Source organism: Branchiostoma lanceolatum, chromosome 17 (assembly GCF_035083965.1).
Source record: "Branchiostoma lanceolatum isolate klBraLanc5 chromosome 17, klBraLanc5.hap2, whole genome shotgun sequence".
NCBI lineage: Eukaryota > Metazoa > Chordata > Leptocardii > Amphioxiformes > Branchiostomatidae > Branchiostoma > Branchiostoma lanceolatum.
The window spans coordinates 17857645-17883533 of NC_089738.1; the positions used below are offsets into that span (position 1 = coordinate 17857645).

Genomic DNA, 25889 nt, shown 5'->3' on the forward strand with positions numbered 1-25889 from the left:
CGTGCGTGCTTTTTGGCGGCCACTGAGACGGAGAGTTACGCCTGAGGAATTATGAAGGAGCACGTGACCAACAAAGGTATCGTCTTTCATCACAAGGGCCCGGTCGTCCTTGCTTTTACTGACGTTCAATGGGGCCAAGGTCACTATTGGGTCAAGGTCACTACTGGGACTGTAGGCACCGCGAACTAATACATGAATGACACGGGAGTGAAGTTATGAAGAAATCATACTGAGCATTGATGAAGTAATACTGGTTATTCGCGTCATTCTGTGTTGTTTCCAATGCTCTTTTCATCAGTCAGGTGGTTCCCACTGCACTGAGCAGTTTTGACAGGGACAGAGAGGGGATGGGGGAGAGAAACAGAGGGATACATACATGTACAGAGAATCAGTTAGCTTTGCCGTACGATTAGGCCCCAGTGACAGTAATTATTCTGTTTTTTTTTTCAAACGAATACACAGGACACACAGGTGATGCACTCTAGCATGTAGCTGATATCAAAGTAATCAAATATCACCTCTGAAAATAAAAATTACAGCTGAAAAAGACAATAATTTTTCTCAAGCCCCTATTCCTTTTTGCTGAGTTCTCTGGAGTCATGCCCAGAGTTGATTTCCCACGGACAGTCGTTACTGACAAGCCCAAACAAACATGAACCACCTCGGAACAATAGTCTGAGGTAGCCTTGGCTGACGAAGTGTGAAGTTGAAATGTAGACCGCCGAAACACAGATCCAGTCCGCATATCGACAAACAAGAAGTTTATTGACATGACAAAGGCACTTAGACTTTCACAAGGTCACTTACTACAATTTACAAGTAGTTAACAATGAAAACATAACATTAGAACAAAGTATACGTGTATGTTGTACCAGTAGGGGTTGAATACGAACCACAGTGGCGTTAGACATGTCGTCTAGGGGTGTCAGGTGGCTGTTCGTTGTACACAAGGACGATATCCCACAATAATCAAACTCAAGTTAGTAATACAAACGGCTACATAACATACACACTGGCTCAGCTGTCTGCTTTGTTCAGGCAAGGCCTTGGCTTGTCGGTTCAACCAAGGCTCCTTGGTTCAACATGTCGCCGCCGAGCGAGAAAGTCTCCCATAGTAGTAACGATACCAACAGTTCTTCGTGTGATTATGGCAGGTGTAAGTTGCCGTCTCGGGACAGGTTATCTGCTGTTGTATCGTGTGCTGTTCCAGTGTGTGTGCTTGTGTGTCTGTGTCTCTCCTGCTGGACGTACGTTCGGATTGTTGAGCTGCAGACGGAGCTGTCGAAGTGCCGATGTGTCGGACCGAAGGAAAAATGGCGGGAAGGGCAGGTAAGTTGTTATACAACTGCGCCATTTTGTATAACATTGTAACAGGTGGGTTATAACTAAAGGGAACTGTCGTGCTTTTAGTCCCTATATAACTGCCTCTATGTTGACCACCCAAACGACTTGATGAAACTGGCAACAATGGACAGGTGGCCGTTATAGACAGGACTCTTAATGCTTGAGTCAATGGGGGAAATTACCTAAGGGACCATCTGAAAACTGGTCACAATGACGGTCCTTATGTAGAGGTGGTCGATGGTAAAGTACAGGTTTGACTGTATCAATGGCCAGGTGGTCCTTTTGTAAAGGTGGTCACCTGTACAGGTTTGACTGTATATCAATGACCAGGTGGTCCTTATCTAGAGGTGGCCACTAGCACCGGTTTAACTGTATATCAATGACCAGGTACCGGTGGTCCTTATATACATGTACATTGTAGAGGTGTCCACTACTACAGGTATGACTGTGTATCAATAGCAATGTGGTTCCGATGCAGAGGGAGTCACTAGTACAGGTTAATTTGAATTGTACTTAAATGATGCCTAAGTTGCCCAACTTACAGTTACTAGAGGTTATAGCGTAGCTACTGTATTTTACTGCATTGTACTGTTGTGAAACTGGCAGGTTTAAGTCACTGTACACCAGGGCACCGTGACCAGGGCGTACCTGTACTCTTGTCGATAAATCTGCTGATCCCTGCTACATACTTGGGTGTGGCTCTACTTGGACATGGAACAGACAGTTTAAGTTGCCCACAAAAGGCTCCGACACCTATCATTAGCATTAGTAATCGTCGAAATGCACGCCACATACTTTGCGTTCTTCAAAACACTGTGGTAAATAAAAACAGGTTTTGATATGGACACATGAGCTGCAAATTGGCAAATACAATAGTGATGACTTGGCACTGGGAGAAACGTTGTTCCACTGGCGATCGAAACCGTCGATATGCACCAGTGAGCTGTGAGTTGTATGTTCCCACGGCAATGTATATAGTGCCAAGAATAGAACATGGATAAATGCCAAATGATCCGTAAGTTAGTAGTCACAGTTTTATGCATTGTACTAATCTCCAAGCAGATGTTGCAAGAGAAAATCGTTACATCTCTGGCCTCTCCGCTTGTCTTACTCAAGTGTTGAGTGTCTGAACAACATAGAAACTGGAAAACGTTACGATTTCTCCTCCAAACATCTGCTTGGCGATCAGTCTGTTTATGTTTCCCTACCAAAGGTGTTTTCAGAGGGGAGCGAACGACGTAAAGGTCAAAGTTCAGTTGGCGCCGTGCCAGCAGACCATGTGTACTCTGCAGGTGAGAAAAACTTCGACCTTGCAAAGACAATTCTGAAGTCAACTAGCTCTATTAATACATACATTAACGTTGTTACAAAAATAAATATGCTATGATATCGAGTGGATCGTGTACTTCCAATCGACATGTGAAACATCAAGTGGCGAGTTAGAATGCAGTGTTCAAACATGGTGACCTTGAAGTTTTGACAATGGCGTCCTGGATTTATCTTATAATGACAAGTTTTATGTTAACATTTTCTTAGTAAACATAACTAAACCAGTACTATTAGTCCTATTATCATCATTACTATCATCATCATCAGTTTTACTGTACTTGTTTACCTTATCTTTATAGGGGAAGACGACGAGAACATCTACCATGACAACAGCTTTGATTCCATTGGTTACCAATCGTCCAACTCTTCTGTCAATCAAAAGACGTTCAGAAGGCTCCGCAGGGATGAACGGAGGATCACAGGAGATCAGCGTGAACTGGAAAACATCGGTTTGATACTAAGCCTGGTGACGGGCTTCTTTTATTCAAATTAAGACGAATACAGGAAATCTCTTAAGGTGGACCAAAGAGCTAATAACTGCGTTGCGAACATAACCCACAGCTAGACTACTTTTGAAATGTTTGCGGATGTATCTGAATGAGAACTTAGTGGTAAGAAAATGTTCCCATGTTGTTTCCAGGGCAAGAGGACAAAAACAAGAAGGGAAAACGACGGAGGTGTCGAAGAAAAGGTGTGGCGCTCCTTGTTATTTTCTGCCTTGTACCTCCGCAACCGAAGTCAGGTACCCATTTTAACAGCTGGGTGGAGTCTGAAGTGAGAAAATTTGTGTAACGTACTTTCCCAACAACACTAGCCAGGTGTAGAAACCAGTCCATGATTTTGTGTCCGCTAGCTTAGTCACTACCAACATGACCGATTCCATATCCCTCCTCCCCCCAGGCCGGAGACAGAAGGCCCAGCCGCACGTTCATTACGAAGCTGCAGAGTACTCCGTCGTGAACGTGGCCGGCACAGGTAAGAGTGACGTCATGCATCTGTCAGCGTAACCTACAAGGCAGTAGCTCAGGTGGTTGAGGAGTTGTACAGGGTGGTAGAAGTTTAGGATGCCCTGCAAAATGCACAGAAATGTTAGAGTTACTGGGGGAGGGAGGAAGGAAGAGAGGGGAAGGGAGGAACGGAGGTAGAGAATGGGCGAGAAATAAATGGAATGTGTGTGTATGTGTGTGTGTGTGTGTGTGTGTGTGTGTGTGACAGACACATTGCGAAAATGAGCGAGATAGGGTATGTATGTGCACATGTGTGTGAATTATGCGCTTGTGTGTATGCGAGTGGCTATGTATGTGAGTGTTTGTATTTTACACAATGTTAAGCACAGACTGCACAATGTTAAACATAGACTGTAAACAACTGATGCAAGAAAGTTGCTACATCTCCACCCTTAGTATCGTTCTGGCAGCTGTCTGATTGGTTCGCTCCTGAAGGCTGCTGGTTCGTGCTGAAGAATGGTCACGTGAGAGTCAAGGAGGCGGGAGTCTACTGGATATACGCACAGGTACGGTTATAAGAAAAGTTCTCTAAATAATCGTTTAACTCCAAACCCTTCCCGTATACTTTGAGCATAGCTAAAGAAAAAGAAATCCACGGAAATGAGGGCTCATGGGTAAAACAAGGGCTCCCTTGGAAATCAGTTATATAGTTAACTGAAGGGACCGCCCTTAAGATAAATAAATAAGTAAAAGCAGAAAGGGTAAAGTTGAAAAACAACGAAACCCTAGGAAGATATTCAATCGTTTATGCAGCTGACGTTATCTCTGATATATACTACGATGTATCAGGTCAATGGATAGAGTAACATTACCCAATGATTGTATACACATCTTAACTAACGCCTATGAGACAAGGTCGCCTTGTATAGTTAGATTTCAGGCCCATGGGCGAGTGTTGAGAAGGTCTGCTTTCAGTTTATTCCCTTGCATCATCTTTACTTTTCTATTTCTCCCTTTTCTTTAAAACTTAAAGAAGGCATCATCTCCTTACATCAGTAGATACCGTGACATTTCTGTTTTTTTCTCGTCTCCTTGGCCAGGTAACGTTTGAGGACCGTAAGGACGCGGTGCTTGCCCAGGTGCTGCTCGGGGGTAGAGGCGACCGGCCCCCGACGCCTGTCCTGACGTGCGACGGTCACCACCAGGACGCCGCCGTACCGACCGGGAGGAGAACCCGGACTTGTTTCGTGGCGGGGATCAGGAGACTGGATCGGAGCGACAGGATCACAGTAGAAGCCTGGGGCGGCGTCAAGGCGTCACCGGACTATACTTACTTCGGCCTACTTAAACTGGGGATATAAGCTATAACATACTCCGGCCTACTAAAACATCAATTCAAGCTATACAGACATCGGCCTACTTGGCTTAGACTAGGGATATAAGGATTAAACGTTACCTAATACGTACTTCGGCTTACTTAAACTGGGGATATAATGATGCAACTGACCTTTATTTGCATGTTCTTGTCCACATGGGCTGAATGCAGTAGTTGTACTATCAGATCAAACACTTAACAAAACATTATTACCTGTAGTGTTGATAGTGAACAATGGGGGGGGGGGGGGGGGGTGGAACAGTTAAGCATATAAATCTATGTTGTCACTAATCTATCGCCAAAAGTTAAACATTTAAAGCTATAAAGATTCATTCTTGAATCCAAGAAATGGGGGAAAGTACGTAGGTATCGAGGAAACAAGGAAAGTCCATAATGGACCTCCTAGGAGCTTGCTACGGTACTGCAGCAGAACTTGATATCTTTTTAAGCGCAGGAACTATTTTTTTACAACATTCATACCTTTACGTCTTTAAAGTGATATGCGTACCTTTGACTGGTCTCCTGATCTCTACTTGGAAGTAAGGAGAAATAAAGCGTACATGTGACAAAGCAAGATGTTGAAAGTGAAAGTAAAATTTGGTGCAGAGGGAGGGTGCTACTTATTTCCTTTATATCTCAAACGGTGAAAGTAACGAAGCTAGTTCTTTTTGCTGTATAGATTTTCACTTGTCTTCACGCTGTTTTGTATATGAGACTTTATCAATAAAAGTGTCACCGTTGTTGACCTTTTCAATGGCAGGCGAGTCTGTGTGTATGTTGTAAGAAAGTGTAGTATTACTCGGGTACCGTCTAGTCTCAATTCCGTGCAAAGCGTTAACTGATATTCAAGAATGAAGGACACGTCCTTGTGGTTTCGCTCTAGTGCTTAAGTCCGTCGCCATGACAACGGGAGGTCTTGGCCGAGTCTCCAAGTCTTTACTGCTCAGTTTCGTTCTGGGAAATTTCCCGGGGTGCATCGCGGTTCCGTGCACTTTGGCGCCAGTGCACGGGCATTGCGGACGGAGGGGAGAGAGTCGGCCTGCTGGTCCGTTCATGAAACCACCTCCGTGCGACGCGTAAACTAAACTGCCCTTGCACGAGTTCGCGCTTCTTTCGCCAGCAGGTGTCGAAAATGAAGCCGCTAGCGTTAGACGGGCAGCGGGGAGAGGACGGTTGGGCGAGCGGGGACCCGAAACCGTGGCGCGAGCGCCTGACGTTCCAGGGTTTGTTTAATGGCGCGGTTTGCGTAGCTTTCGTGCTTTTGATCTTCGCCTGTGCGGGGTTGTTTTGCCGGGTGACTCAGATGGAGAGAGAGCTGTATGAGCTGCACCGCGCATACACACCGCTGTCAGCAGACGGCGCCAAGGCCGTGGGCGCACCGACGGACTCACCACCAGACGGCCCGGCCCACCTGCCGCAACAAAACAACAACAATAGACAGGTAAGTGTACCTGGCGGGTATGTCTGGGCTGGGGCACCGCTGGCAAGCTGCCAGGATGGCGCTCTCTATTTTCTGCCACATTTGCAGAGCGTTGCGAAATGTGGCAGTGTTGTGACACGAGATACACCTGTCAAAGGTGTGCGTAGTGAGGAACAATGTCGGTTGCGTCACGGTGTGTACCTGCGTTTACCTTTGTACCTGAGTAGAACGTGTTTACCGGGTTCACGGGCACACGCGGTAGGAATGTGTGCGGAGTAATGTTTATTAATGATGCTGGGGGAATATGGGGGAAGGAAGCAGGGTCTAGGGGTGCGGCCAGTAAAGGTGGCCAAGTGAGGAGTTGGTAGGGATAGGTATTAGTGAAATGTTTAAGAAATACGGAAAGGGCAAAAAACTAAACATATCCACAGGCATCATGTGGATATCAGACCCGAACTTTAAAAATATCGACCGTTACTAATATTAAAGTACGTAGATAAATACATTGGCCCCGCAACTACATTGAGGGAGAAACGGGACAGCAAGTGAGCTGAGAGAGAAGTATAGAGCAGTGTGTACCTTAAACGTCGAGTGTAAAATGTCGGTAGAAGTTTTTTGATGGGGCAGGGGCGGTCTTTCCTTTTTTCTGTAACGTTATGAGTGCACCACGACAGATATTTCATAATTAAGGGCGTGGTTTCCGTTCTGTTATCAGGTGCACGGCGTACGTAGAAGGGACGCAGAAGGAGGACCGACCGAAGCACCGAGGAAAAGGAGACGCCAGAGGGGGAGTCGTAAAGGAAATAAAAAGTGTCCCAAGAACTGTAAAGGTAAGGCTTCAAGACATGGATGAAAACGAAAATGAAACGAGGACAATTGTCGCTTGTTCGAGTTGTTGCTTCTTTCATAGGCGTTCATACAAAAGTTGCAAATAGTGATCAAAAGTTATAAGTTATTTTGAATCTGATTTACTTTTGCTGTGCCACAGGACCTACGTCATTCTGTTATTCTCCATGTAACTTTTTGTTACTTTTATGTCGTCTTCCGCTGCCTAAAATGAAGAAGTCAAAGCCAACAGAACTAGCATCATGTACACTTTAGAATGTAGCATAACATTAGATATAGCCCTTAATATCAGTGCATTTTTCATCATCATCTGTCTTGTTTGTACTTGCAATTAGCCCTCGGGCATGTATTTGCAATAAACTTTGATGTATCATTGCCTTTTTGCTTTGTTTTGTGGCCCTAGGGCACACTGACAATCGTCAAGCTGACGACAATGGTTTTCCCTGGTTAAATATGAAATAAATGAAATGGATTTTTTCAGGTAAGAAGGGCGACGCTGGTCCAGCCGGGCCACCCGGGGAGAGAGGCCCTCCAGGCCCGGCCGGGAACTTCTCATCGACCTTCGCCCACTTCAAGAGCAGCGGCGGACGGGCAGAGCTGGAGACAGGTGAGGGCCGCCATCTTGTGTCAGAGGTCAAGTCATGTCAGAAAGTTTTAGAACACAGTGGTGTCAAATTAAAAAGAGAGGCAACCGAAGATGACAGACTTCAGCACATTAATCATACTATATGTACCGTGCGACAAAAATAGCAGCACCGAGGACGTATGGCAACTCATATTGGGAATCACAGAAACACAGACAGACTGACAAACCATCCTCTGGGAACCCCAAAACTGATGCGAGCGTGCGAATAAAATAAAGGTTTGGCCACAAAAATAAAAACAATACTTCAGTCACTTGGTGTGAAGTAATTAAGTGTTAGCAGACATCGATATCAGATGACATCATTGAGATGGATATTCCGACTTTCTCTATATTTCCCAGACACTCTGAACAACTGGATCCTGGCAGACTGGGCCAATGAAGAAGGTTTTCCCGTGGCGAGTAGCGGAGAGATTACTGTGGAGAAACCCGGCATTTACTTCATATACAGTCAGGTGAGATTATCTACAAACCCTTTTCCTACAGTCCTCCAAACACCTTACCAGCATACTATATCTTTCTCCCCCCCCCACACACACACACATTTTCGAAGGTGTCCTCAACGTTGTATTTTGATATGGGCCCCTCTGAATTTAGAAACTCACATTCTATGTACTTCAAAGCACCGTGGCCATTTCAATCTATCTTTTCATGTACCGCACGGCTTTGTGTATTACAGTTACAGTTTTGTATGGGGAAGTTTCGGCCGATAACTCGGTGCATGAGGGATAGTATGGTGGTGAGTTTAACATTTACTGGCGTCCTATTCTCTCAGATCGTGTTCTACGAGAAGCATCACCTGCTGTCGTACCAGGTGTGCGTGGACGGCAGCCCGTTCCTGACGTGTAACGAGAGCGTAGAGAACGCCACGTCTGACGTCACGGGGCGCTACAAGACGTGCTACGTCGCGGGCCTTGCGCCGCTACAGGCCGGGGCGAAGATTGAGGTCCGCCTCCCCGAGAACATGTTCGCGCTGCTGTTCCACGATACAACGTACCTGGGCCTGATCAAAGTGGCGGATCTTCCGTCAGCTTAGTCTAAATGTATTCTAAATGTTTTGCTTTTTTCTTACTTTTGAGTAGCAATTTCAATAACAATTTACGAATAGTTTTGACATGTTGTAAAACTGCAGCATCAAACCTACTAGCTATAGTGTTCCGGTCTAGATATGGTACGCAATCCGGAATAGATGGTAACCGTCGTAAGTGGGCATTCTTAAAGCGGCAAATCTGCCTCCAGCTTAGTCTGATTGATTGTATAAAGGCAACAATACACAAGACAGCAAATTTCCGTCAGAACAGCGGCGCTATTTACATGGTGCAGTTTGAGAGAAAGCCGCCAGGGGGTATCTTATCTAACAGTTGAATATTCCTTTCAGATAATTCTATGAATTCATGATTTATAATTTCGTAGGTCTGGTTTCGCCCACCAAGATTTAGATATTATAATCCTCTGTACATTATTTTGTTGTCAAAGAAGCCTTCCACTCTGTCAAGAATTCAACCAGCCGGGACATCAGGCCCCATGTAGATATCAAACAACAATTGACTTAACATTTTTTTACTGTAGCTAAACAAAGCGGCCAGCTATAACCACTGCCAGTGGAACTTTTTTCATAGCATGTAGATAACTTTTATTGTTGACTTTAATCTAAAAACATTTTATCTAATTCTGTGCAATTTTCCTCACAAGAAAAGCATTTCTATCAAAGTATTGAAGGTGAATGTAGAGGAATATGGGTGTGTTGAATTTTTAGTTCAGGTGAACACGGAATATTTTTCTTTTTGTTTCACGTCTTGTTTTGTACAGTTTCTAACGTTACGACACTTGCCGTTATGGGCAAAGTACACATTCATCCATTAACGCATTGTATATATACTTATATTTGGCGTCTAGAAAAGCTAATAGTATATGGATATTGTACATAAGGATGCATCTTATATCATATCAATCGGTCAAACCTTTGAATAGTACGCATTAATCCATTAATACGATCTCCGATTTAAAACTTCTGTCGTTGTTTTGTGCCAGATTGTTTAATTCAAAGTGTCGCTTAAGTTTTCTAACAAAAAAGATTTCAACTAGTTGCGTTAGAGCAGGGATAATCGCTGACTGTACATACCGCCTTTTCAAACTTAATAAACATCAATTTGACTGACATGTTTATCTTGTATGCTATCTGTTCGTATCTATTGATTTACATTATATAAAGTAGATGAAGGTAGTATTTATATAAAGAAACACGCGCGCGGTCTCCGATAACCGATTGCCCTGCCACCGTTTGGGTTATGTTTATATCTGTGTACTTTGTTTCAGGGCAAAGAGCATTGAGCTGCCAATCAAACGTTACCCGGACATGCTATTAACTTGAGGTCCAATAAGAAAAAGTTTATTATTATCGTTATAGGTGAAATGAAAGATTGGCACAAAAACAACAGGAGCTAATTGATTCATTAGCATACAACCTTGTCTTAACTTACTATTCTATTGAACCATCTGAAATTGTCTTCACTTCATTAACATGTCTATTCAGAGTTTTGGTATAAAACCTGGTTCTGCCAGATCTTTCTTTAGTCACTGACGAAAGATAGCGGATGCAGTCTGAAACGTCTCACTGTTTAAAAATGTATCCCGTTGCTTGAGTAACTATTTTCGGCGTAAAGATTGGCACTGTTTGGTCAAGTATTTCGCGACCCCCTTCTTAGATACAGATCTAGACAAATGTTACTTTAAAACATCTCCTTTTGAAATGGTCTTTTGGAGAGTGCGTCATCTTTAGAAAAGACCTTTGCACTTGCCAAACTTGTTGCGCACATTGAATTCTCAGCGCACGAATGAAAACAGTTACGCAACAACAAGACTCGAAATGCAATTTGTATATGAAGCTTAGTACAGGTATAATTGGAGCTGTGCAGGTATTTCTGACGACGTCACGTCTACCTGCATCTAGCCTGCACTGGGCCATGATAAAACCAATCTGTGATACTGGGGTGATATACCCCCAAAATCATGAAAATGCCTTGCATTTTTTGTAGCGGTATCCTTTAGATAATACAGCATTCTACATGATGCAAGGCGGCACCACTAAATACATGATGAAAACATTGTTTTATGATGGACTAAAAGGGGAAAGAAAACAACTTGTGCGGCTATGTACAAAACTGTGTCTGGTGCATGTAATTTCGACTTGATGTACAGATACGAAATGTGTGTTCGAGCCCTGTGATATGCCATCAGAAAAAAGACGACTAAGGAGGCTACATGTAATTCTGGCTGCTACTAGTACCTGTGCAAACGCATGTTAGAAATTCTTCCAATGATTGTAAAAGCTCCCATACTATACACTCTTGTATTAGGTAGGTTAGCCTTATAGAACTGTAGTTAAGTACCAGTAGATGCCATACTTTGTACCTTGTACAATTGTTGTGCAATAACGTTATATGTTGTGTATTGTGTTGCGAGCCCTGCAACACCCGTTCTACAGTCCCCCTGCCAACCCTATCAACACAAAGTTCCCGGACAGGAGACCGAGTCAACACCCCGGGTGGTGTATGACATGCACAATTGTGACCGTGCCGGGACCGTATCGCATGACTTTGGAGTCAATATTGACCTGTTCTTATTGTTAGCGTGTTGACAACATACCTGTGATAGCTCACGGCACACAGCCGGGTGAATGTTACATCAGGGGCAAAGTATGGACCAGCCTGTACAAGTCAGGACATAGTTGCGTTGCCGGGCTTGTGTATATCTAATTAGTAAAGTCCTTGTGTATACGTATACCTAGGTAGTAAAGTCAGCCGAAATTTGTAGTGGGTTGGGGACTCAGATCCAGAAATACTGTACATGTCAGCTTTTCTTTTGGGGGAACGAAGTGTTGTTTTTGGTGTGTCTTTCCTCATATGTGTGTAGCGGCGTGAGTCTGTACATGTGTGTGTATGTGTACGAGTGTATGTCTGTGTGTCACGGTGTGTGTGAATGTGTGCGTGCGTGTTTGTCTGTATGTGTGTGTGTGTGTGTGTGTGTGTGCGTGTGTGTTTGAGTATGTGTGTGTGCGTGCGTGCGTGCCGAGTTTATGCCTGTGTGTCACGGTGTGTGTGTGTGCATGTTTGTCTGCGTGTGTGTCTGTATGTGTGTGTGTCTGTGTGCACGTGTGTGTGTCTGTCCCTGTGTGTGTGTTTGTCTGTGTGTTTGTGTGTATCTTTCCCTGATTCCCAGTACACAATACAGCGTACGTTATTTTTGTCTGCTGAATGGGTTGCAAGATCGCAATGCAAGACGGGTAAAAGGATGTAGTCTGCCATCTCTGAGTGTCGTGCTTATTGTTTTAATCAGTCAAGACCAACACTACCAGCGAATGAAAAACACGAAAGATGCAACCCATTATCCTTCCAGGCTGATCATGAGCAGTCACAGCAACACATGCATATACGCCAGATAGGTTCAGACCGTGAACATTCCTTTATATGAAAAGTGCTTGAATGTAAAGTGTAACATCTTCTCAACCTCAACAGAGAAACCCGGTACATGTATAAGTATACTAGTGCCCTGCCACAGCCGTGATGGCATATCACGTACAAAGGTCATAGTGCACTCATACTTGCCACACCATACAGTCTCTGTAAAACAGTGTAATGCAGTGTAATGGATACTCACTCAGACTGGTGGGGAGGGGGGCAGACTGACAAGCGCCCCTTCTATGGTCTTCAATATAGAGTATATTATGAACATGTCTTTACGTTCAAAGTAAAAAAATGTAACGTTACTACCATAGTACCTCGTTCTTTCATACATGGACAACAGATATGAAACAACACTGTAGTAACTGCATTCACGAAACAAATCCTCCGCTAGTGCATACAATGCAAATCATTATCCTATGTCTCCTCACATACACTGCTATAGTGTTAGCCAGTGATCATGACACTGATAGACTCATGAATTTACGTAAACTGGTATAATATCTCTGTAGGGCATATGAAAAATGATGAACGTACCTTACTGATCCTTACTGCCAAGTCGTTGCAAGGCTCTGTAACCTTACCTGACTGCTACTGTAGCCTGTTACACTTTACAGATAAATTTACACCATTTTGATGACGGAGTATCTCGCCAGAAAAGGGCCTGACTTGTGGCTAAGACTAAAGATATACTACTAAATGCTACAAGAGCTGACTTGAGACAAGCAGGAAGGTTGCTACATTGTTCCAGTGAGTAAAATGAGCCCTTGAATAGGCGAGGTTGGGTTTTCCCCGCGTGAGTCATGCGGTCATATGATCAGGGTATTTCCCAAACCACAAAACCCGGGGAAGTCCCAGACGGGGAATTTCCCGCCAAAATAGGCATTTCCCGCCCCCCGAGGATTCCCCTGGCTCAACTGACCAATCAAGACGCCGGATTCGTCTCACATACGGGGAATTTCAGTCAAAATTTAGACGCAGGTTCTCACTTGTCGCCATGGAGTGTCTGTGTCAGACGTGTGTCCTAAAAGTCGTCTGCAACTCAGAACTCATCTTCAATTTTAGATGTTTTCTGACAGAGTTTTGAGCCTACTCTTAGAACTATTATGTAACGATACTTGGAGAGCAAAATGTCAGGATTGCCAGTGAAAATTCCGTCTCAAGATAGGTGAGTTGTTGGCCATAGCAAGGTCAGTGACGGGCTTGTCTGGTTGCCACTGTGATTGGTGATAGTCTGGCAGAGCAGTGTACCTGGTATGTATGTGATGTCCTTTTCCAAAACGAAGGTAAGAGTAACTCAGTTAAGTCTTCTTCTTGCTGTTGTTTATAGAACCTTTACTATGGTAAAATCGTGGTGTGTAGTTTGTTTGATTCTTGTCAACGCGGCACATATTTACGTTTGACTTTAATAGATGGACATCTACTCGTAACGTCTAGTATATCAAAGAATGGTCTATGTATGTTTGAAATGTACTAAAACCATATCATCTGGTTAAGAACATCTCTCCAAGGCATACATTGCTAAGATTGGCGCGGGAAGAAATGCATGGGGCAAGAATAGTTTGATGTCTTTGCGGAGGTCAGGCAAGGTCAGGATTATTGATTTCATCGGGAGTTATCGCAGAGGATGATTTGACCTTGGTCTCGTTGAAGGACAGATTGTGTTGTCAAATTGAACGAAGCCGTCACTGACTGAGGTATGCATTCACATTGCCTTATTTTGCGTCGCAACATCGCATTATTGCTTCACACAAACACACACACACACACACACACACACATACATAAACACACACATACATACATACACATTTCTTAAGCATACATTCAGAAATGCATACACACACACGCCAATATATTCAGAAAGAAAAATAATAGACGTCAATATGACTTCAGAGAGACAGAAAGCCATAATAGTGTGTGTGTGTGTGTGTGAGCGTGTGTGTGTGTGTGTGTGTGTGTGTGTGTGTGTGTGTGTGTGTGTGTGCATGTGTGCGCGACTGTGGGGGAGGAGTCTGTTACCTGACAACCGCATGTTGGGACGGTCAGAAGACCATTGCCATCTTTTCTCCCAACATCTGCTATGGTGTCAAAGTTAAAGCTATCTCGTGCAAATTCATGCTATGCACAAGATTACAAAGTTGCGTTCCTTTATGACTGAGTCAGGTTTGCTCTTCCCGATGGTTACCGACCAGCAAAAAGCTTGCTTAGTTGTGTAGCTGTATGGCAGACGTTTACTATCCAAAACCCAGACAGTCGGTAGACGCCCTCAGGGGGGTAATGTCTGTGATACATAAATATACTACTGACAATTGCCAGTCAAGGCAGATACGGTGCAAAGCAAAAGATGCTGTACAAAGTGTTCTGGAAACAAAAAATGTGCAATTGAATGAAGGGAAAAGACTACTCAAATGTTCCAGTAACAGTTCAGGGTTCCTTTCCTCGGGTTTGTTTGGTTCCTTAGGTGCATGCCACCGGTGTCTTGCCCATACTATTAATTCGATATAATATCCTTGGCAACACAGATCATGTAACGAACCATCTTGAGTCGTCAGAACCTTGATTTGACTTATTTGGATCCACAATTAGCTTGACATTTCTGCTAGCTATTCTTCTGTGGTTCCTTGCCAACTGTTCAGAACTAGCTGTTGGGTGCAGCTTTTATTTTTCGCCATGAATTTGCAAAAATGCTTTCAAGACTTCGTACTTCATAAAAGATGGCCATAAAAGAAGACAAGACTTGCTTTTCCCTCTTATGTGCCAAGAAGAGACCTGATGCAACAGGTCAAAGTTCCCTGTCCGGAATCTTAATTGAATGTCATTTGTTGACATGAAAGCTGGTCGACACTTTGCAACGATTGGCTACATCAACACCTCTCTGCTGCAAAAGCTACCCTGCACCAGGGGAGGAGTTTGGAAACTCTTTTGTTGGGCCTTCAGAGGCGTTCCCAGAAAACTTAAGCCTCCTGGCCAATCACGCTCCAGAAAAGTTTTGATTGACGTGTGAGAGGTCGGCGAGTGGGCGTGGCTACACGGGTCACTTGGTCTCCCGCCAGAAACTCGTGCATAATCAAAACACAACAACTACCAACTCCTCGCGGTGACATTTCACCGTCCCAAAACTTACGGTCCCCACTGGTCGAAGTTGGCATATGGTGTAGGGTGCCAGCTCTTTTGCCTTGCCTAGTCTACCAGTTTTGCAATGACCGTAGCTCAAGTCGTGGTGGCGAGAAAGCCTGAGAGGTGTTCGGACCAGTCGGACACTTCAGTCGGGATGGCCGACCCGCACAGCTCGCCTTGCCGCTGCGCCCATGCCGCGCAGAAACTCGCCGTTTTCGGCGCCTCCATCGCCATTTTCTCGCTCCTGTGGGTCGCCTGCGCCACCGTGTACGTCGTGTACGTCAAGCACGACTTCGACCGGCAGCTCGCGGAGGTTCGCCGCGGCTGCACCCCGCCTGCCGCCCCGACCGGTCCCTTCTCCGGCCCGGCGCCCGACGTGGCGGCCTCTTGGGATCTTCCGCGCGGGAACGGCGAAGTCGAACACATCGTTTTCGAAGTGATGTCGACAGACAACGAAGAACAGCCGGACCGAGATGCTGAGGTAAGCTTTGAACGTTCATGTTTACTTTTAACGTGAACTTTGTCTCATTCGAGAGCACTACACATACTAAACCTGCAGCATAAAACCTCTTCTCCGTTGTAGACAGAGGATTACAAAGTAATGGAGGGAACAGCCATGTGACATTTGGAACATGTAAAAGTGAAGCCCTGTCCCACTGCGCCCAGATGGAACGTTATTTACATAATCCGCTAGACATGTTTAGCAGCACAGTTAGTCTAGCTGAAAGGTCTCTGATAAAGAACAGAACCTACATTTGCAAAGTAGTGAAAGGAAAAGATGTATTTCTTACCTTAATGTCGCTGGCATGTTAAGTAAAATCCCCTCTGACACGCCCCTTCGCGTTGCAATGTCGGGCCCAATGCTGCTCAAAGCGTTTTAAGTCGGCACCGAAACCTTGTTCTAGGAACGAAACTTTTTTGGGCGAAGTTTCGGAACGAAGTTTTAGGAGAAAACCAGACGTGTCAAGGACATCAATTATACTTTCAACGCTCCGTGTTTCTTAGCGTAAATATTCGCTTTTGTGGTTACCAGTGAAGTATTGCTATTCTTTGCCACTAGTAGGATTCATAACCGCAAATGCATGGGATAAAAGACCGAGTCTGGATCTACAAAGGGTTAAGATTTCCAACTTGATTTATTTATTTGAAGGAAGAAGATGAGGATGAGATGATAAAGAGTCTGGTCCGGAGATCGGCTGAAGACGTTGAGCCGCCCGCAGAGAGGTCTGAAAGGAAGAAGAAAAACCGGCGATGTAAGAAAGGCTGCCCAGGTAACGTTAACTTTAAGGCTTCGTTAAGTCTTTGACCCCCGTTTTGCAAGCTATTTCAACGTTGTGTTTTCGTCCCCTCATTTTGAAATGACTTTTACGAGTGGTGTGACCGTGTCACAGCATGAAGTTGACACTCTGAAAACCAAACTAAATGTGTGTGTTTAATTGGATTGTACCATTTCTTTTCTAGGTCCACCAGGTCCCAAGGGAGACACAGGTAAAGGTCTTTTCAGTTTTCACAAAACCCTCTTACTTTTGTATTAACTTGAATTTTTAATTATCATTAAACAAGATGTTATTTTCACCTTATTACATGGATTATTTTGAAATCTGGTATGTGTTTTAGTGTTTGTACTAATTTCATTTAGTGTTTGTACTAATTTCAACTATTAATATGGAAAAAGTGGTGATGAAAATATGTTGGCTCTTTTGTTGAGGACTGAGTTTTTGTGTTCTTTGGTTGCCAGGGAAAACTGGAAGGCGTGGCCGCAGAGGCTTACCAGGTACCATTTTCTTGGTACCGCTTATATGTGTCTACTTCTTTTGATTTTTGCATCCCCCATCTTTGCAATGGTACATCCCTTGCAAGCTGCAAGAATTGGCTGAAATGGATGAGTCCATTTTGCAATAGGGGGTTACAGTCTTCATAAGAATCCAGCAGCTTCCAATCAAACTTCAATGTTTACACATTGCCAAGGGTGATGCCAATACAGAATGTCTTGAGGGCTGGCATTAAGAAAATCCCAACCATTTCTGTCTTTCCAAGGAGTTCTTTAGCCTCCTTAGTCTTCTTTAATCATCTCTCCAAATTTTACATTTTCCAGATTATTGTAATCTTTATGGAGAGATTCTATTTCTGTTTGAAAAAAAACAAAAAACAATCAAGCCATTCTTCACAGATTTCTCCAAATGGTACAATCCAATACTAACTACCCTAGCAACAGAAAATGATTTTGCACCAGAAAATTCCAACCTAATCCTGCATAACAACGCAGCATATATATGTTGCTATGTCCAAGTATTGTGTAAGACTGTCTCTGTACATACTCAGTCAAGCCTTTACTGTTGGGTGGGCAACAAAGTAGGTCTCCCTGTTGGAGGCAATGATGTAGTCTAAAGGTATAGACAGACTGTGTGGTCCTCCAGATAGAACCTCATTACATGCCTTTATTCATAGCTGAAAATAGATACATTGTGAGCAATGTTTTTCCCTTTCACATAAAATGGGGACTTAAATTACAATGTATTCCCAATTAGGGACACAGGGTAACAGTGTGTGTGCCTTTCCTATACAACAGTTTGCCTTTAAAAGCTGTGCTGTGTATTCCCTTTCAATTGTTGAAGAGCTTCCGTCATTTCAAAAGCGTGCACACTATTTCTATCTGGAGATACACAATGTAAATGCACAATGTCACGGACGAACTGACTGATCCACTCACTCGCTGCTGCTTACTTGCTTAAGGCTGTCCATCATTGTCACTCTTGTGTGTCCTACTCACTCACTCACTCACTAACAAACACACTCACTCTCACTCACACTGTCACTCACAAACACACTCACTCACTGACTTACTCACTATCCGGTTTATCGTCTGTTGTTCCTCTACTCACAACAGTTAGACGTGCCTGCAAATAGATGTCATGGCTTGATGGTTTACACTGATTACAATACTACAAGTGGTAGTATGAGAAAGCTTGTACCCCTTCTCTAGTATAAGCAGCAGAAAAATCTTGTATCCATGCATAACGAATCTCTTAACAACAAACACATAAAAATGTCTCCCTTGTTATTTCCAGGTACCCCTGGCATTCCTGGTGCTCCCGGTTTACCTGGTGAGGCGGGCCCAGCTGGACCTGTTGGTCCGGAGGGGGCTAAAGGAGAGGCTGGGCCACCAGGTAGTATTTCCATTACTGATATATTTACTACAAATCCATGCCTTAGATTTTCTGTAACTGAAGATAACATGACAATGACAAGAATTTAAGACAGTGTGTACAATATGGTCATCATTGATATATATACTGATAAGATATGCTGTACTGCACCATCTTAGCACTGTAACAATCTTTGATCAGAATAACAAAATGCAGTAGTTTTACTCCTTGATGATAGCATCAATCTTTGACCCTGGGGGACAGGGTACATACATACAGGGTGTATACATATACATACATAGTAGTACATACATTTACGACGTATGTAGATATACAGAGGTTGAGCATACTGTGCCTGTTTGGTTTCCATTAGTTTTGTTTTGATTGTGAAAGCTATTGAGGAGTAATAACAATTCTTTGTTATGACTTGTCTGTAGCTTGGATCAATTATATTATAGAATCAATGTGTTTTTCCACAACTTCAACACAATAACTCTAGCTGTCACATGCTGATCCTTTACCCTGTGTATGTTTACAGGGGCGAGGGGTGAACCAGGCACAGTGCCCAAGACAGATGTAAGTACATGTACCTGACTGATGTACTTCAGATAATCTTGTGTCTACTGTAATTGAATTACCTTAAAATCCTAGTTTCCTTAAACTCTTAATCGTAAAGAAATAAAACAGAAACAAGCATTCTGTACTGTTTAAAATGCCATATGCTTGGAAGTCCATGTTAGAAAACAATAGATAGAACACAACCACAATTGGCATGCAAAAGGTCCACTGTCATTAATTATATAACGAGGCTATATGTTGGCTAATATGCTTGATTTTTTAAGGATTATAGGTTTTATTAGCAACCTAATGTTTTAAAAGAACCAAAATTTATCCATGTTGGTATTTAGAAATGACACATTGTGATGTTTGCCATATTATTTTTTTACAGACATCCTCTTCAGTTATCCATGTGCAAGGTGCAGTAGACTCTGCCATTTCTGCTGGGGCAAGTAAGTACTGGAGGCCAGATAGATATGTGTAGAATAAAGTAGAGTAGAGTAGAGTAGAGTCTTCTTAGGTACACAAAACAACTAACAATAGTTTAACAACCACTCAGCCCAGGGCTGTCTCCAGGACCTGTCCCTCCGTCCCGGGACTGGAACTTGCTTGTTTGAACTTTATGACATGAGATCGATGAAAAATGTATCTTCGTTAGCTTGAAATGACGAATCTAACAACAAAAATTCAAAACATTGGCCCCCAAACAAGGAGTATGACGGAAAAAATTTCAAAGCTGGAGACAGCCCTGCATCAGTCTGACATATTCACATTACATGTTACATTTGCATGTGCAGACTGCACCTCTTAACTGCTACATTTTGACAGAAGTAAAGGACGTAGGGACTTAATGTATGTTTCATTCAGTCTGGCTCTCCAGGAAGGTTATCTTAAATCAAAAAGCTGAAGATTTGTGGCTTAACTGTTTCAAATTGGGAGCAATTGCCTGCTTGTAAAGGGGAGATGGTTATAGAATGGTCAAGTTTTACTTGTTGTTTTTGTTGTTCAAATTTACTGTCTTTAGTTCTTTTTCTTTTGTTTTCTTAACTGTAGGACAAAACAAAGGAGAGGTCAGACTGGATGAAAGTAAGCATATTTCTGTAGATGCAGATGCTGAAGCTTGTGGATCAAAAGCGTACACTGAATGATCAACTCAAATCACTAACTTGTCATTCACAACAATATTGCACTTCTTCTGTAAACTATTATTGATTCTTATTATAATATACGTTACATACAAAGAAATACATACTATGTGAGGGTTGATTTCATGATGTGCACATAGTATACAATGTACATATAATCATTAAGTATAACCTATGACATAACAATCAAGTAGCTTCATTGAGTCTTATTTGCATAGCATCAAACTTTGAAAATCACAGCTTTGGCAATGGATTTAATAAGTTTTCAGCTCTAAAACAAATACAGCACTATAAACAAATACAGTCTACTAGTGGGTATTTCCAAAATATCTGAGACACCAGCCAAAATATCTATAGGAAGACATCATTGCACTTGAATATTGGTTGCCGCCAGCTTAACATCCCTAAGAGTATTGTTAGAGCTCCATTTTAGTTGAACTTGATTTTATCTTTATGCAAGCCTGACTTGTTTGTTTTTATTGGTTGTTACAGCTGGGAAGCTGCAGTATTGGCAGCAGGCTGTGAACACCGGCGGCTACACGCTGCACGCGAACGGGGAGATAGAAGTGCACGAGGACGGATACTACTTCATCTACAGCCAGGTGAGAACTGGTTAAGGTTCCTTCAGGTGTGCAGGGCTCGAAATACTGTAAATCCAGAAATGTTTGCGCGATTTAATTTCGCGGTAGGGAGAAAATGGAGTGTTCGCGGTGGTTTTGAGTTCACGTTTGAAACAGTAGAAGCGCTACAGTCATACAATGGAATGGTTTTTCCTGGTGGTTTTAAGTTCACGGCGAAAATCGTTGACTGTGGGTACACTGTGGGTACACAAGTAGACCTAGATATCTTTGTACAGTACTTTTGTACACTATACAGAATATTCTGGAAATTCAAGTATCAGATTTCAAAGCTTGTTATACTTTCTTTGATGTATTACTGGCTTTCATGTGTTAGTATTAGCTAAACCTCTGATGATATATTTTATCATTGATGTCTGTGAATGAATACTTTGTAGTGCATATCTGACAATTTACCTGTGGCATATAGTAACAGATACATGTACTCATCATAGTAAAAGTACCAATAACTATGCATCTGTCACTTCCCAAAAAACCTCCCCCTACATAATCTAACATGTTTTAGCTGTAGCAACATGTACTGATAGTTTGCCTTCTTTCCAGTTCATTGTTACTGACTTTGTTATAGTCTATTAACTAATCATTATCATTTTGTTACAAGTTTCATTTTCAGTTTTGCCTGCATGGTTCATACACATTTCAGGGCACACTAGACCGGGTTAACAATCATGCATCCACCTTGACTTATCCACCAGTTATAGCTCAGACAGTTCATAGAAATTTCCCCCTCCTCTTGTCTAACTCTTTTAAATTTCTTACTTAAATGGACAATCTAGCATCTTACAGAATAACTCAAACCTCACAGTGTATCCCAATGACTGTTTGTGCAATTCTACTAGTAGATACACTGTATATATATCTTATCATAGCCAGGATTGCACAAACTAATCATTGTTGAATGTAGACATTTATATACAGACTTAGAATCTAACAGCACATTTCCGCATGTTTCAGACTAAACACTGCAGCTAATAGCTTGAGTGCTGAATGTGAACCATTGAATTGCCCACCCTAATACACTAATACACTGCCTTTTCACTTGTTAGTCAACGATTTAACATAATTCTGGTGTAATGTTGGTTGCTTGCTTTGAAAAAAAAGCGAATCTTCCTTGAATTTCCTACTTTTGTGCACCCCCCTCCCCCTCTCTTTCACTTATAGGTCATGTACTATGACCCCTCGCTCATGATGGGTCACAAGGTCATGGTGGGCGCCGACGAGTTCCTTCGCTGCTCCGAGAGCACGGTTGCCCCTGACAACCGCTATAACACGTGCTACATGGGCGCGGTGAGACGGGTGAATGCTGGGAGCTCTGTCTGGGTGAAGACGCTAAATCCCGACAGAGTGATCGAACTTCAAGCTGAGACAACTTACCTGGGGATAATCAAGCTACAGAGCCTCTAACATCCATACCTGAATCTTGTTTCTGTCTGTCTTTCTTTTCTTGAGCCAAGTGTGCAAAAATAAAGTTGGGGTTTCATTTTTAGAAGTACAGCAGGGAAGTTGTTGGTTTTGTTGAAAAGTTGGCAAAATTGGCCGTCATTTTATTGTAAAGCAAAAAGATCTTGATTTCATGGGCTGAACATGCCTGGTCTTTGAAAATGAAACCCCTGCTAAACATATTAGTGCTACAAAAATATGGAGGGAGGGGGGTATATTGTCTACTGTACCAATAAGTTGGATAGTCATTCACAAGGATATGATGGCATACCTGTAAGGTCTTGATAATCACTCAATGATATCCCCAAACAAGACTGATGTTCCCAACTTTGTGTTTATTCCAACGAAAGTAACAATGTTACTGTATAATGTTACTTTGAAAGTAAAACTGTCTGCCACCACACTGGCGATGTGACCTTTGACATTCTGACTAATCAATGAGTATTATGGGATTGCCAAAGGTCATGTTGCACGGTGTCATGTGATTGACAGAACAACAATGTCAGACGTGAGAGGTTTGTTATGTTGTTTGGAGCCCAAAGTCAAAGTACAAACCAGGACTGAACAGCTGGGAAAAAACTATATAAGTCATCTAACATTGGTCACTATAGATTTGGGAAGCCATTCACCAATATTTCAAGTGCGTCATGTTTAACAACTGTGAACATTTCAACATTACAAATTGCACATAGCTTCAGAGAGATCTGTATACTCTATGATGTGGTGTCTTTATTTCTGTCACAATTTACAGAGATACAGCCTTAACTTTCTCCCTGCTGCTTGAGTCCCCATAACCAATAGAAATTTGGTGACAATCAGCAACCATAGCAGGGAGAAGGTTAAGTAAGGAGGACCAAATTGTCAGGGTCTTTTCAAATGTATAGTGGCCATTGTCATTATGCTATTTACACATTATTTGCCGTTACATTTGTCCAGGTGTGCAGTTGCAAAGCAAAGGTCACGGCTTCCCTCATGTACAGTTTACTTAATTAGAAGACAAGTTAACCGGTTTATATAGTTGAAGTGTATGAACTCGGGTTTATTCTGTTAAGGTAAGCAGTGACTAAGCTGAAAGCTTTGCTGACTGTAGCACAACAAGAAGATGTGTTGTCTCAAATAGCTTGCCCCAGAAGGTGGTATTTCAGTTTCTTGCTTTGCTATTTGAGAACAAGCTAAGCAGCCAGTATCATGATGGTAGTAGTGTATAAATTAGGTTATTTCAGCAGTTGAGCTCAAAATGTGAACTGTGGTACAGGAGCAAGAGATGTCATCGCAAGTAGTTGGCCCCATGCAGAAGGTGGCACTAGTAGTATTTCAGTTTCTTGCTTTGCTGAATACTCTTATGTAGTTGTAGTGTACATGTATGAAATAGGTTCCACCAATGACTGAACTGAAATCGTGGACTGTGAATCTGCCATACAGCAAGAAGAAGTGTCATCACAAGTATCTTTTCCAGAAGGTGGCACTAGTAGTATTCCAGTTTCTTGCTTTGCTATTATTGGAGGACAAGCTAATGGTAGCAGTGAATGAATAAGGTTCTTAACCAGCAGTTGAGCACTTACAGGAAGAAGAAGTGTCATCACAAGTATCTTTTCCGGAAGGTGGCTCTTTAGTATTTCAGTTTCTTGCTTTGCTACCTTTACCCAGGTGTTGTATTACGACGCCTCTGCCTTCATGGGCCACTATGTCATGGTCAACGCGGCGAGTTTCTTGCGCTGCACGGCGACCACCGTCTCCCCCGAGCTGAAGTACAACACGGGGTACGCTGCCGCGGCGACACGCCTCCAGGCAGGAGACACGGTCTACGTGAAGATCGCGTATCCGAACCGCGTCATCGATATGCACCCGGACAGCACCTACTTTGGGATGTTTAAGATTAGTAGTTAGATGGTCTTTAGAAGATCAAGAACAGTTTTAGAATGTTAAACCCCCTTTCAACTAGAGGCTGTGATGCTAAGCCACCAATGAGCAACCAAATGTTTGATTTCTCAACAATTTTCATAAAACAAATTACAAAATTTTTAACTTTTTGTGTGTTTTGTTGTTCTGAAAATCATACTTTTGGATCATATATCATAAAATCAAGAGGCACGCAAAAATGGAATTTTGGTTGCTCCACAGTCACTCAGCGATCACTGTCTAGTGGAAAAGGGGGTCTAGACAAGAGGAAAGTCCATCAGTTATTGTGACAGTTTCTTTTCTCTCGTTTATGTATTTGTACAGGTGTTGTTCTATGATCAGTCAGCGTTTGTCGGCCACTATGTGAAAGTCAACGGACTCAGTTTCCTCCACTACAGAGGCGCGACCCCTTCCCCCGATCTTAACTACGACACAGGCTATGTCTCTGGCGTGAGAAAGATGCAGTCTGGAGACAGGGTTTACATCACTTCTCTGTACCCAAACACTGTCGTTGACATGCACGCAGACAGGTCGTACTTTGGGATGTTCAAATTCAGAGGAACGTGACCAGAAAAAGAACACCAAATCTAATAGGTAGCAAGAGTTTAACCTTTAGCACACTGAAGTAGCCGTTTGGCACCCCATTCTCTATTGGTTACAGAGTTAGGCAGCAGGGAGAAGGTTAAAATGGCTTTAATTTGAAAGAGAGATGCCATCCAATTGTGTGTTTTAAATGTTTCCTGCTTAGGTGTTGTATAAGGCCCCTATCGCCCTTGTGGGTCATGCTGTAAGGATCAACAACGGAGTGAGTTTCTTGCGGTGCACCTTCGCGACAGCCTCGAGTCAGTACCCCTTCAACACTGGGTATGTGGCAGGGGTAAGGCAGATACAGGCCGGGGACAGGGTATATGTGTATGTGCTGTATGATGACACTGTGATAGACTGGCATTCTGATAGAACCTACTTTGGCATGTTTAAGCTAGGTGGGGTGTAAAGGGTTGTAGACATTGTTAGAATTAGAGGGAAAAAATAAGAAAAGAGCTTTGTAATAGCTTTGCCATTTAAAGTTGATATCAGAGCTTTTTTGGGGGAGGCGGGAAGTTCGTGAATTTGAACATTCTAAAGTATCTGTATCTGAACCTTTTCTCCAGCAAACTGCATCTTTCTGCCCTTGCAAATTTTGTTGGAATAAAGGCATGTCCACCTCTAATTTGTTATTCATGGCACCACAAGATCATCATGTTTATATTAGTTATCCACGACTTGGTTTTTGATTGTACACTGTTGGAAATTTGTTAAGAAGCACTAAATTCTTTCTACATGTTTATAAATGCTTGTACCTTTGTCAATGTAGTCATTTAAGAGTGTTTATGTACGATTGTGGAAATTCATATATATTACCATGCTGTAAATAGCAAATATATGGAGATTTTGAGAAGTCTTTCCCTAAGACATGTCTATGATATTCTCTGTGCAAAAAGCTATACCCACTGCCATGTGTATATAGCATTGCTATATGTGTATACAGTATGATGCTGTTGCATACCGGTACATACATACATGTACTTATATAGAGAAC

General features: G+C 42.8%; 3 protein-coding genes across 8 annotated transcripts; all 3 read left to right on the plus strand.

Annotated features, from left to right (window-relative positions):
* The first annotated feature begins 113 nt into the window (after positions 1-113).
* LOC136423525 (protein eiger-like) lies at positions 114-5005 on the plus strand. The gene is made up of 7 exons (XM_066411716.1): positions 114-1329; positions 2558-2636; positions 2973-3122; positions 3314-3364; positions 3574-3648; positions 4077-4186; positions 4721-5005. Exons 1-7 carry the CDS (start codon positions 1084-1086, stop codon positions 4979-4981), a joined length of 972 nt encoding a protein of 323 aa, XP_066267813.1. The 5' UTR covers positions 114-1083; the 3' UTR covers positions 4982-5005.
* Positions 5006-6127: 1122 nt separating this feature from the next.
* On the plus strand, positions 6128-10062 carry LOC136422498 (ectodysplasin-A-like). The gene is made up of 5 exons (XM_066410269.1): positions 6128-6436; positions 7131-7245; positions 7743-7868; positions 8247-8359; positions 8680-10062. The coding sequence occupies exons 1-5, from the start codon at positions 6128-6130 to the stop codon at positions 8938-8940; spliced, it is 924 nt and encodes a 307-aa protein (XP_066266366.1). The 3' UTR covers positions 8941-10062.
* Positions 10063-15073: 5011 nt separating this feature from the next.
* Positions 15074-25320, plus strand: LOC136423011 (uncharacterized). Of its 6 annotated transcripts, none has more exons than XM_066410991.1 (10): positions 15074-15965; positions 16635-16755; positions 16946-16972; positions 17223-17258; positions 18553-18651; positions 19169-19206; positions 19580-19640; positions 20242-20274; positions 20826-20935; positions 22133-22393. In XM_066410991.1, the coding sequence occupies exons 1-10, from the start codon at positions 15567-15569 to the stop codon at positions 22373-22375; spliced, it is 1167 nt and encodes a 388-aa protein (XP_066267088.1). In that variant the 5' UTR covers positions 15074-15566; the 3' UTR covers positions 22376-22393. The 6 variants fall into 6 exon arrangements, with proteins under 6 accessions (XP_066267088.1, XP_066267089.1, XP_066267087.1 ...); XM_066410992.1 differs by lacking the exon at positions 22133-22393 and adding an exon at positions 24059-24752 and having other exon boundaries at positions 15083-15965; XM_066410990.1 differs by lacking the exon at positions 22133-22393 and adding an exon at positions 24635-25191 and having other exon boundaries at positions 15106-15965.
* Positions 25321-25889: the final 569 nt, after the last annotated feature.